Below are 13,487 nucleotides of genomic sequence, written 5' to 3'. Positions count from 1 at the left end.
CCATGGGATTAGTTTAGATTGGATTCTGAATATTTTACAGTTGCTTATGACGATACCTGGATGAGAAGACAAACTAAAACTAATTCGCAATTGGAACTTAAGTTCCAATTGCAAATTGCAAGTAATTTGAACTTAAGGAACTTAAGTTCCTTAAGGTCAAATTGCAAGTTTGATGTCTAATTGATAATAAGGTCTATTTTTAATCATCAGGAATGGTCTGTTAAGTAAAAAAAAAACAGATTCTGAATCCTGAATATCTGTTGCAAATGACCATCAAAATAAACATGCAAATTAACATTTTGGCCGTTGGAAATTATTGACTAATTGTTTGGCCATTCGGAAATTATTTGGCAGTAATCATTCTTTTTAGAACAATAATTGAAAAAAAAGCTTTCCGAATATCAGACTTAAGACCCGCAGAAATTAACTTCTATAATAATTCAAACTCAAAACAACCAGAAATTAAAATTAAAGAATAAATTAAACCCAAACCGAACTTAAATTCAAATAGATGATCATATAAAACATAGAGATAACACAGTCTGATGTAGATGAATAAGTTAATCTTAAAACGAGTAAAAACTACATTGTATATTCAAGTCAAACTTAAACATAATTACTTAAAGCATGAGTTTTGCTATTGTCGCTTGCCCGTCCTCTAACCGTAAACATTCTAAAGCCTGTTGCGTTATTTGAATATTACAAACATCAAAAACAAGAGGAACAATAGGGAATTTTTCAATAAAAACCGTATATGTCTCCAGGGCATAACTTATAACCCTTACCCCGAGGGCTGTGGGGGAGCGTCCTGCTCAAAGATATAATTTAAGGACCTTTCAACTACGTTAAACAAAATGGTTATCTCAAAATTTTGATTGGTTGTGTTTGGGGAAATGATGGGCGTGAGAGGGGTGTTAGTTGCTCTCCAATCACTTTAAACTATTAAAAAGGGCACTATCCCTTTCAATTTCTAATCAAATTAGCCATTTTCGAAGTTTCTACAACAAAACTTTCTGTAAAAACCTTATATGTCCCCAAGGCATAACTTACAACCCTTGCTCTGAGGACTGTGGGAAGGTTGTTATCCTCAAAGACCAAATTTCCAGAACTTTCAACTACGTTTAACAAAATGGCTATCTCAAAATTTTGATTGTATGTGTTGGGGGAAAAGGGGGGCGTGAGAGGGGGGTTAGTTGCCCTCCAATCACTTTTGACTATTAGAAAGGGCATTATCTCTTTGAATTTCCAATAGAATTGCCTTTTTTGAAGTTTCTACGACAAAGCTTTGTATAAAAAACCTTACATGTCCCCAGGGTATAGCTTACAACCCTTGCCCTGAGGGCTCAGGGGAAGTGCCCTCCTCAAAAACATAATTTCTATGTAGATATCAACTACGCTGAACAAAATGGCTATCTCAAAATTTTGATTGGATGTGTTTGGGGAAATTGTGGGTGTGGAAAGGGGGTTAGTTGTCTTCCAATCACTATCGACTATTAAAAAAGGCACAAGACATTCCAATTTCTAATCGAAGAGGCCCTTTCTAAAGTTTCTACGACAACTCCTTCGATACGAAGTGCCCTGGTCTAAGACCAAGAAACCAAGAAATAAATAATACATTGTGCCAACATCGTTCTTTACTTAGGCAGCGCTATTGCGCTGCCTATGATTGATGAAAAAAAAACTGTTTTTGTTTAACTATTTGTCTTGCATATTTTTTCAAGTGTCTAGCCTTCCTGGACCTTTCATGACAAACAACAGTTTGAGTGCAATCACGAATCGAGAGCAAATACTGATCCACGAGTATTGAGCGATATTTGTGACAAATACGATGCTGGCTATGATGTTTTTGATGTTTGTAATATTCAAATAACGCAACAGGCTTTAGAATGTTTACGGTTAGAGGACGGGCAAGCGACAATAGCTAAACTCATGCTTTAATTAATTATGTTTAAGTTTGACTTGAATATACAATTTAGTTTTTACTCGTTTTAAGATTCTTTTCGTAAGACAATGGATTTTTTTTTGAATGAATGCTTCGGCCCTATGTCCAAGGGCCGTCCTCAGCAAAATATAAATATATGAAAGAAGAAAGACTTAGAACAACATACGACCAATCAAAACTAAAATGAATTTTTTTTTAAACATTCCCAGCATCCTTACTTCAGCGAAGTTCAACCAGGACTGATTAAATAAAGTGAGATGAAACAAGGCAATTCGTTGAAATGAAAGAAGTATAACTAAAAACACGGTCTTATTGCTGATCTTGCCTTTTAGGCAACTGACCTCAAAGGTCTATTTGTGACTAGTTCTGTGTTAATGACTACTGTTTAAAAAAAATATTTTGTAAGATCTTTTTTAATCAAATTTGTCTATAGAGCATTTAGTGAATATTCCCCTAAGTCCCTATTTAAGGAAATATTATTATTAATCATAAGTCTGATTTCAGTTGCTTTTCGAACTATCTGATTTATACATAGTTCGCTGCTAATAAGGGCTGATTGTTTGAAAATTTTTTTGTGGCTAGGATTTTCAAACACATGGCTGCTTAAAGCAGAATCAAAAGAAACAGTAGCAGTATTAGAATTTAGAGCTTTGGTGATATCATCTTTATACTGTTGTAGGCGTTTCTCTAAATTCTGGTAGAGCTCTACTTACATAGTATTGGCCACAATCGCATGGTATTTGATAGAGCCCTTTATGGTGAGTAACTGGGGTTTTATCTTTACCGGAATTTAGGAAATTTAGGATTTTGAAATTATTGGTAAAAATTACATACATATTATTTTGTGTGCAGACTGTTTTAAGATTCGTAGTGATTTTTGGGATGTATGGGAGCTAAATTATGTTTGAGGGCTTATCAGGATTCGTACGAATAATTAACATATCTAGGAATGGGATTTTATTTGCACTTTCAATTTCTAAGGTAAACTGTAAATTTCTATCATATGTATTAAGGTAATCTAAAAAAAACCCTAAGTTGATTTTCCCCATAATTCCAAAGTGAAATTACGTCATCCATGTAACTTCCCCAAAAGATATGTTTACAAAAATACGACTCCAACGCCCAATTTTCAATATATTCTACATAATTATTCGCCAGTAACCCGGAGAGGGGTGTGGGCTACTGCACTGCCTCCTAAATTGAAAAGCAGTGTGGTCTTCGTCGCTATTTACATTTGAATATTATTGAAAACTATCTGTATTTTGAAGAGGGTGATTTATCCCTCAAAACATTTGACGACAAATCAGAAATAAATTACTATAATAATCAAGATGACTGGAAGGAAATAATGAAATTAAATTTAAAATTTAATGTATAATTATGTTGATCCCTGGAATCGTAGCAATTCAAGATTTTTTTACTTTAATTCTTTTTCCAAAGTTATAAATATAAAAATAGTTTGTAATATAATTTTTTTTTCAGTAAAGCGCAAATGATGCAATAGGCTTGTGTGTCTTTGGATTTTGTTCAAAATCCAACTCGAAATTTTTGAAAATTGTCGATTTTTTTTGTTTGATTTTTCATATAGGGAGTTTTGATTTTGCTCAATACACCCCTCAAAAATTCTTGAAACTAATTGCTAGTAAAAGTAGTTGCAGTTACTAGTAGTTGCAGTTACAGTCACAAGTGGTCGGAGTTGTTGTCACAGTAGCAGTTGCAATAGTAGTTGCCCTGAAAGTTTCTTGTTGATACCCTTACCCGTTCCTAAGATATTGCAGATATATCTTTTGATAACTCGGTACGATAGTGCATTTGATTTATCTTAGCATACCCTTCAACATTCCCCAAAATTTTACCTCACTACCCTTAGCCTTTTTGGAGAGACCAAGGATCAAACATTCCCTCTTTCCCAATGGGAAGTCCTACTTGTAAAAAATGGACAAATTGCATAATCTACTTTCCTTGCCTCGGGGGCTGTAGGGGCATATTATCCATGGGGGCATAATTGTTAGACCTTGTATATATTTTGAACAAAACGCTTTTAAAAAAAGGCTGAGGGCATTAAGTTGAAAATTTCAGGGTAGGTTGAACAGTGATTAGAGAGTAATCAGCCCCCCCCCCTGCCCTTTTTAAGGTGACCTGTCTCCTGAACACTGATCGAAAATTTGAAATAGTTATTTTGTTCAAACTAGTCAAATGTTCTAATTGCTATGCTTTTGGGAATGCCACGCCCCCTACTACCACCGGGTAAGGATAGTATTTTATGCCATTCGCCCATTGTTTACATGCAGGATTTATCATTAGGAAAAGGTTAAATATCCAATCCTGGGTGTTTCCAAATTCTAAGGGTTTCAAAGTAAAACTTTGGAGAATGTTGAGTGGGTATATTAAACTAAATTAAAAGCCACTATGTACATCCAGTTTATCAAAAAGACGTATCTGCAATACCTCAAGAACGGCTTAGGTGGTCGAAGGGCAACCAGCCCCCCCTCCCATGCTCTTTATAGCTGCCCTCCCCCCCCGGGCATCGGATCAGAACTTTGAAATAGTCATCTTGTTCAAAATAAGCCGAATGTCAATTAACTATGCCTCCAGGGATGATTTCTTCTTGGGACTTATCAGTTTGAAATTATCAAGGGTTTGAAAAATACAATGTTTAATCGACGGCAAAGAAACAAACTAAATAGTTGCTTTCACAACATTCGTGCTGGCGAAGTCGACAAAAGATCATTGAATCGTCATGAAAAGCAATACAAATAAAAAACGAATATCTCATCTATCCCAATATTTCCATGATGTTACATCTTTGTTGTATATTTATAATCTTAGTAGTACATAACTAACAGTTACTAACTTTGTTGTAGCTCTATGTTGCTTATCATGTGTTGTTTTTTCAGTACTCTTTATGGATCTGAAGGCAAAGAACAACAGCAAAAGTGATGCTATGTTTATGGCCCGAAGTATACTCCTTTCAAGACCTCTTCCGCCTGAGTTAATTGTTGCAGACACAGGTGATGGTACCTCGTTTCATAAGGCTGTCAATCGGGCTACAAGTGATAGCTACACCTTTAGGACATTGAAAAAGTTGGATTCGGAAGACTCGAGCTATGACTCGGATTTAGATTTAAGTTACTCCAAAATAGCTCACCAATCAGTTGGCCCTACTAAAAGCCTGTCAAAAATTGAAAATAGCTTGTCTTGTTTATCTTTGAGTAGTAGCTGTGCACGTACCTTTTCTGAGACTTTGGGTAGAGATGAGCTGAGCGATGATGGAGCAAGTGAAACATCATCAGATGATGAGGACATGTCTAAGCTTATTAAAGAGCATCCTGTGTATCCAAATCATGTTGAATATGGTATTAAACTTGGATACTCTGAAAGTCAAGTTTTTAAAGCATTGAAAAAACTTGGGACGTCGCCAAGTCAAGACAAACTGTTGTGTCAGCTGATCAAAATAAGTGAAAATGCACACAAGACAAAAACCCAAAAAGTAATTCAAAATCCAGAAGTATTGACGGTTGCAGAGAAAGAAGTACCTGTTCAGCAAGTTGTTTCACTGAGGAAAATTGTAATAGATGGCAGTAATGTAGCCATGAGGTAATTAAAATACTTTTTTGTTTAAATCCTAAATAAAAAAGTGATTTAAAAAAGCAGGGAAACCACTAAGAAGCCAAACATGAATAGAAAAAGAGTCATTCTTAGCTAAAGCTGGGAGAGAGGGGGTGGGGGGAATCTTGTGAAGTCCCTCAATCTGCATGGGCTGAGCTACAGGAATATCTACAGGCTACAGGAATATCTAGTATTTGTGTAAAGCCCATAATCCTGAAAATTTGCTAGGTACACCACAAAAAAGAATGAATGTTTAATAAAACAAAAATATATTTTTGGGAATAATGCTATTCCCTTTGGCATCATTTTCAATCTATTCATCTAGTTTGTTTTATTCAGGGCTGTGAAGATGGAGTTGTGAAATCAGAGTTTTATTAAATGTTTGCCAAACGGAATCGGAGTAACAGAAATAATGTAAGACCATTTGGAGTTGGAGTTATGGAAACACATTAAGGCTGTAATCAAGCCAAATGCTCATAATCTTAAACTCTACTAAAAGTAATAATAATAAACACAATTAATGTTTTAGGCCAATTATCAGAGTCGGAGTTGATGGTAAAGTGGACCAACTCCACTGCCCTTGTTACATTATTATCTTTTTTTTGTTGGCCTATAGTGAGTGTAAATATCAGTTTTGTCTTCTAGAAAGGGTATGTAGCCTAAACGATGTAATAGATGTAGCCTAAATCTATTCATCTAGTTTGTTTTATTCAGGGCTGTGAAGTTGGAGTTGTGAAATCAGAGTTTTATTAAATGTTTGCCAAACGGAATCGGAGTAACAGAAATAATGTAAGACCCTTTGGGAGTTGGAGTTATGGAAACACATAAAGGCTGGAGTCAAGCCAAATGCTCATAATCTTAAACTCTACTAAAAGTAATAATAATAAACACAATTAATGTTTTAGGCCAATTATCAGAGTCGGAGTTGATGGTAAAGTGGACCAACTCCACTGCCCTTGTTACATTATTATCTTTTTTTTTGTTGGCCTATAGTGAGTGTAAATATCAGTTTTGTCTTCTAGAAAGGGTGTGTAGCCTAAACGAATTTAAATTTGGTTGTTTTTGTATATTTATTTTAAATAAAACTCTTGTTTTATCATTGTTACAAGTAGTATTAAGTTTGATTGTTGATGCTAATGGTAACAAAAGGAAAGTGGCTATCAAATATAACCAAAAATAGTACTATATAAGTCAAATATAAGTTGTTTACTACTACTAATTTGTAGTTTTCTTTTCAATAAGGATACGCCATTGCAGGGGGATAGAAGGACTTAACGTGAGTTGATTTTACATACCTTCATATCCACTAATTTGACTATTTTATTGTTATGCTATTTACCTTTATTTCCACATTAACTTATTCACTTTGAATTTTGGCTCTGCAAGCCTTAAGACTCTTAAGTTAAGAGTTAAAAAAACAAAAAATGACTTAATTAACACGAGTTAAAATGAAAATCAGTTAGGTTTTACTAGTTTGATTTGGCACTAATTGCCCTAAATACGTTCTTCCTTTCTCAGGAAATTATCAATTCCTTTCCCAACTCCAGGAATTAGTCAATTCTTTTCAAATGTGGAGTTTTTATCATATGGAAAATAAATTAGCTTAATAAAACTTTAACTTCAGCTACCTTTTCATGAGTATTTAGTAAGCGCAAATGGCAAGGGGGGGGGGGCAGTAACACTGCAATTATTTGTGGTAATTTGTGTTCATTTAAAGTTTATTTGCATTGTTTAATGCAATTTTGTTGCTGTTGTTTTTTTTGTTTTTGCTTTTTTTTTTTGGGGGGGGGGGAGGGTGGTGATTCCTTAATAATGGTAAACTGTATTCTCTGTTGGCGCAAGGACTAACTCCAGCCCCCAGAAAACAGTTTCAAATATTTGGGCTTTCCTCTGCCTGGTTTAGCAGCTCAGTTGTTTTGCCATTTTATGGTGTCATTTTTTTCTATTTTTCTCTTCTCTTTTCTCCGATTATACTTTTTCAGAATTTTGTAGCCTACTGCAATGTCGCTCGTTTATCTAAATGTTTGCTTAAAATAAAAGAGTATGGTTTAAGCTGTATCGTGACTGGTGACATAAATTGTGACCTAACCGACCCGCTTAATTCTTGTGGTGATTCTGATCGCCCAAGTATTATTTTCGGACTGTTCGATGATGATTATATAGGTGCCACGAAGAATCAAAGTTTTACTTATGTTCATAATTCGGGTAGTACATTTAACTTAGACTATGTTTGTCATACGTCATCCGTAATTATTGTCCTTTGCCTCTATCTTGCCATCATCTGTATCTGTTTGTGTTTTCTCTTATGTAAGTTTATTGAATAGTTTACTTACAGTCATGGTAATAAGCAAATATTTTCCTGCCGTGGCTTGAGAATTTGCGTGGATTGGTTCAAATCAAGAGGTCATAATGATATTACAGTCTTTGTTCCAAAATGGCGGAAAGAATCGTCAAGACCAGAGGCCCCTATTACAGGTATATACACATAATTTCTTTTTTAAACAAGAATTCAACAAGGACTTCTGGAATAAAAAATAAAATGTTATTGAGAAGTAAAATTAATTTTTTAAAAGTCCTTAAATTGACAAACGTAGACAATTCATAGCCAACATCGTATTTGTCACAAATATCGCTCAATACTCGTGGATCAGTATTTGCTCTCGATTCGTGATTGCACTCAAACTGTTGTTTGTCATCTCTTATAGGTAATATGTGCTGGTATTTCTACAACATCTAACTGAAAGGTCCAGGAAGGCTAGACACTTGAAAAAATATGCAAGACAAATAGTTAAACAAAAACAGTTCTTTTTTTCATCAATCATAGGCAGCGCAATAGCGCTGCCTAAGTAAGGAACAATATTGACGCACTGTATTATTATTTTTTGGTCATTTAGTTTCTCTCTTGGTCTTAGTCCAAGACACCTTGTATCAAAGGAGTTTTCATAGAAACTTCAAGAAGGAACTATTCATTTGAAAATTGGAAGGGTTTGTGCCCTTTTTAAGAGCCGAGAGTGATTGGAAGGCAACTAACACCCTTTCAACGCCCACCATATCCCCAAACACATCCAATCAAAATTTTTGAGATAGCTATTTTTTTCAGCGTAGATCATTTCTAGGTATAAATGACGTTTTCGACGGGAGCACTCCCCCACGGCCCTGAGGACGAGGTTTATAAGCCCTGAACTGGCAAATAAGGTTTTTTATAGAAAGCTTCATCATAAAAACTTCAAAAAAGGCTCATTTGATTGGAAACTCAAAGAGATAGTGCCCTTTCTAATAATTAAAAGTGATTGGAAGGCAACTAACCCCCCTCTCACGCCCACCTTTTCCCCAAACACATACAATCAAAATTTTGAGATAGCCATTTTGTTCAACGTAGTTGAAAGTCCTGGAAATTAGGTCTTTCAGGATGACAACCTTCCCACAGTCCTCGGAGCAAGGGTTGTAAGTTATGCCTTTGGGACATTTAAGGTTTTTACAGAAAGTTTTGTCGTAGAAACTTCGAAAAGGGCTCATTTGATTGGAAATTGAAATGGCTAATGCCCTTTTTAATAGTTTAAAGTGATTGGAGAGCAACTAACACCCCTCTCACGCGCCCACCTTTTCCCCAAACACATCCAATCAAAATTTTGAGATAACCATTTTGTTTAACGTAGTTGAAAGGTCCTTAAATTATATCTTTGAGCAGGACGCTCCCCCACAGCCCTCGGGGTAAGGGTTATAAGTTATGCCCTGGAGACATACACGGTTTTTATTGAAAACTTTGTCGTAAAAACTTGAAAAAGGGCTCATTCGATTGGAAATTCAAAGGGCTAGTGGCCTTTTTAACAGTCGAAAGTGATTTGTGGGCAACTAACCCCCCTCTCACTCCCACCTTTTCCCCAAACACATCCAATCAAAATTTTTAGCTAGCCATTTTGTTCAACGTAATTGAAAGTCTTGGAAATTAGATCTTGAAGGATGACAACCCCCCACAGCCCTCAGGGCAAGGGTTGTAAGTTGTGCCCTGGGGGCATATAAGGTTTTTATTGAAAGCTTTGTCGTAGAAATTTGAAAAAGGGCACATTCGATTGGAAATTGAAATGGTTAGTGCCCTTTTCAATAGTTAAGAGTGATTGGAGGGCAACTAACCCCCCTCTCATGCCCACCTTTTCCTCAAATACATCCAATCAACATTTTGAGATAGCCATTTTTTTCAACGTAAGTGAAAGTTTCGGAAATTAACTCTTTAAGGATGACAACCTCCCCCCCCCCCACAGCACCCAGGGCAAGGGTTGTAAGTTATGCCCTGGGGACGTATAAGGTTTTTATAGAAAGCGATTTTACAGAAACTTCAAAAAGGGCTCATTCGATTGGAAATTCAAAGGGCTAGTAACCTTTTTAATAGTTAAAAGTGATTAGAGGGCAACTAACCCCCTCTCGCGTCCACTATTTCCCCAAACCCATCGACACACACAATCAAGATTTTGAGATAGCCATTTTGTTCTACGTAGTTGAAAGGTCTGGAAATGAGGTCTTTGAGGATGATAACTTCCTCAGAGCCCTCAGGGCAAGGGTTGTAAGTTATGCCCTGCTGGCATATAAGGTTTTAATAGAAAGTTTTATCGTAGAAACTTCAAAAAGGGCTCACTTGATTGGAAATTGAAAGGGCTAGTGCCGTTTTTGATAGTGGAAAGTGAATGGAGAGTTAACTAACCCCCCTCTCGCGCCCACTATTTCCCCAAACACATTCAGTCAAAGTTTAGAGATTTAGATAGCGATTTTGTTCAAAGTAGTTGAAAGTTCTGGAAATTATGCATTTGAGGCTGACAAACCCTCAAGAACCCCCAGGGCAAAGGTTGTAAGTTATACCCTGGAAGCATATAAGGTTTGTATAGATAGTGTTCTCGTAGAAACTTCAAAAGGGGCTCATTCAAACACATTCAATCAAATTTTTGAGATAGCCATTTTGTTCAACGTAGTTGAAAGGTCCGGAAGTTTTTGTCTTTGAGGATGACACTCCCCCCATAGCCCTCTGGGCAAGGGCTGCAAGTTTTTCCGTGGGGGCATATAAGGTTTTTATAGAAAGTGTTGTCATAGAAACTTTAAAAAGGGCTCATTCAGTTGGAAATTGAAAGGACTAGTGCCCTTTTTATAGTCGAAAGTGATTAAAGGGCAACTAACCCCCCTCTCAACCCCACCATTCCCCCAAACAAATCCAGGCAAAATTTTCAGATAGCCATTTTGTTCAACGTAGTTGAAAGTTCTCGAAATTAGGTCTTTGAGGATGACAACCCACTCACTGCCCTCTGGGCAAGGGTTGTAAGTTATGCCCTGGGGGCATATAAGGTTTTTATAGAACGGGTTGTTGTAGAAACTCCAAAAAGGGCTCGTTCGATTGCCAATTAAAAGGGCTAGTGCCCTTTTTAATGGTCGAAAGTGATTAGATGGTAACTAACCCCCCTCTCATGCCCACCATTTCCGCAAATACATTCAATCAAAATTTTTAGATAAACATTTTGTTCAACGTAGTTGAAAGTTCTGGAAATTAGGTCTTTGAGGATGAAACCCCCCCCCCCCCGCCCTCAGGGCAAGGGTTGTAAGTTATGTCCTTGGGGCATACAAGGTTTTATAGAAAGTTTTGTCGTAGAAATTTCAAAAGGGCTCATTCGATTGGAAATTGAAAGGGCTAGTGCCTTTTTTAACAGTTGAAAGTGATTGGAGAGCAACTAACGCACCTCTCATGCCCACCATTTCCCCAAGCACATCCAATCAAAATTTTTAGTTAGCCATTTTTTTTAACGTAGTTGAAAGTTCTTGAAATTAGGTCTTTGAGGATGACAACCCCCCTCATAGCACTCAGGGCAAGGGTTGCAAGCTATGCCCTGGGGGCATATAAGGTATTTATAGAAAGTGTTATCGTAGAAACTCAAAAAGGGCTCATTCGATTGGAAATTGAAAGGGCTAGTGCCCTTTGTAATTGTCGAAAGTGATTGAAAGGGTTAACATTTTCATAGTAAAATCGATGTGGGTACAATGTATTTTTAGATCTTTTTGTTTTTTTTAGACCAAGGAACTTCGTATCGAAGGAGGAAATTCGTAAAGGACTCAATCGATTGAAAATAAAAAGGGCTAATTTCTGCTTGTTTTGAGTTTGACTCGATTATTTATTGTAATTTCTGTTCGTTTTGGGTTTCATCTATTTATCGATGCTGATTTGTGGTAATTTCACGCTTGGTAGATTATTTGATTTTATTTTTGCTCATTTTTGGTTTAATGGAGTTCTTTACTTTTCTTTAAACAACTTATTTTGTGGAAAGTTTTTTTTTTAATTAATATAATATAAAGCATCCATTTTCTGTCTAACTTCCTTTGCACTTAGTAGATTTCAATTATTTTGATTCATGGTTTCTGTGTAACGCCAACCTTAGTATTAAATGGGTAATTTTTCGTAATATTGGATAAAAGGATAAAGATCTTTAAGAGCCATTGTTGGTACACATGGTGTCGAGTCGACGTTTCAAATACTAGGTTGTGTACAGGAACAAGTTGAAAGCTTGTCGCCTAAACTTAGTGCAGTGGGGATTGAACCCTGGACCCCATATCGCCAAGCTGAGTATTAATCCTCTGTGGCACAAGACAGTAAAAAAAAATTATACGTAAATTTTCTGATCCCTAACTTTTTTCCTTGCGACTGCCAGGAATGAGCCTCTGTCCTGATGGAGGAGCTTCCACTGCACTGTCACAAATGATTAATAATATTGGTAATGTGTAAATATTGGTAATTTTTACGCAGCGCCAACCTTAGTATTTAATTGCTTATTTTAAATATTTCTCTGATGCTACTTGTTCGGCTTGTTTGATTGTATGGATATACTAATGAATCATCTCTATTCAATTCCAGGCGAGGCTACTTTAAACTGAGTGAAATTGTGTTTTATTTGATTATTTGGTGACAAAAGCTTTATTATTAAAATATTAAAATAGGAGTATATAACAATGTGATAGTGATTAAAGCTTATAATTTAGATAGTGATTAAACAAAATAATTAAATACAAAAATTTCGGTTTGACGTCTGAAAACTTATTTACGAAAAAAAGAAAAACTAAAACGTACAAGGAAGTAACAACATTAGAAACTTAATGTAAAGAAAAAGCCCGAAAATAAAAACTGACTAGAATAACTTTTAAAAATGCTTGCCTTGAATACTGAGCGCTGCTCCTAATATAAAACAATATATAGACATCAAAATGTCTAAAAAAAGCAAAAAAAAAATAAACAAAAAAGCCGCTTAAAAAACCAAATCGATTAATTGTTAAAATGCGATTTAAATGTCAAAGTCCTTGCTTGACATGTAACGTCTTAAATCAAATAATGGTTAAAAGACTTATTATTAATAGTTGTAAAACTGTAGAAGGAAAACAAAACATTACTGTTTTGTTTACGCTGTGAATTTACTTTTGAAAGTTCCATTCTCATGACTCTACTACTTTCCAAAATATCAAAAGCGTTAACACAGCTGCTATTATAACACAGCTAGGCTATTTTTCATGACTGTTTTGGAAGCTACTACTTATAAATAAGTGATTTTTATAATTCCTTCTTGGTAAATTTAAAGTACAAAACTAATTTTCAAAAAAACTGTTTTCGCCTAATTTCTGTAATATTATCTGTATGACATCATGCTATATGACACCATGCTCAAAATGTTGTGTGTATACCCTCATAGTAAAGAGCTGTAGCTTCAAAACAGGAGTTTGCCCTAAAACTAGTCTCCAGCTAAGAAAAAGCCAAAGGCTTTTTTGTGTGTGAAATATTTTTTTTTTTGTGGAAATGAGCCGAAAAGGAACCACATCCTGTTGTACTTGAAAGTTTAAAATCGTGTTTTCGAAAAAAAACTGTCCTGTGAGAAACATTCTTTCAAGAGAAGTCGGGGTTGCATTTTATACAAATTTA

General features: G+C 35.7%; 1 protein-coding gene across 3 annotated transcripts in view; it reads left to right on the top strand.

The window, feature by feature from the left end:
* The window catches only part of LOC148955059 (endoribonuclease rege-1-like), a 63,415-nt gene that overhangs the window by 33,727 nt on the left and 16,201 nt on the right, over positions 1–13,487 (top strand). For all 3 annotated transcript variants that reach the window (XM_089108035.1, XM_089108037.1, XM_089108036.1), the window contains exons 2-3: positions 4,840–5,539; positions 7,887–8,026. In XM_089108035.1, coding sequence (XP_088964161.1) covers positions 4,848–5,539; positions 7,887–8,026 — 832 coding nt within the window. In that variant the 5' untranslated portion in view covers positions 4,840–4,847. The remainder of the gene's footprint in view (positions 1–4,839; positions 5,540–7,886; positions 8,027–13,487) is intronic.

This window comes from Artemia sp. Qi Xiang Cuo, chromosome 2, assembly GCF_049724085.1.
Source record: "Artemia sp. Qi Xiang Cuo chromosome 2, ASM4972408v1, whole genome shotgun sequence".
NCBI classification, from domain to species: Eukaryota; Metazoa; Arthropoda; class Branchiopoda; order Anostraca; family Artemiidae; genus Artemia; species Artemia sp. Qi Xiang Cuo.
The sequence above is the reverse complement of the archived record's forward strand: the minus strand, read 5'-3'. Positions and strand labels throughout refer to the sequence as shown.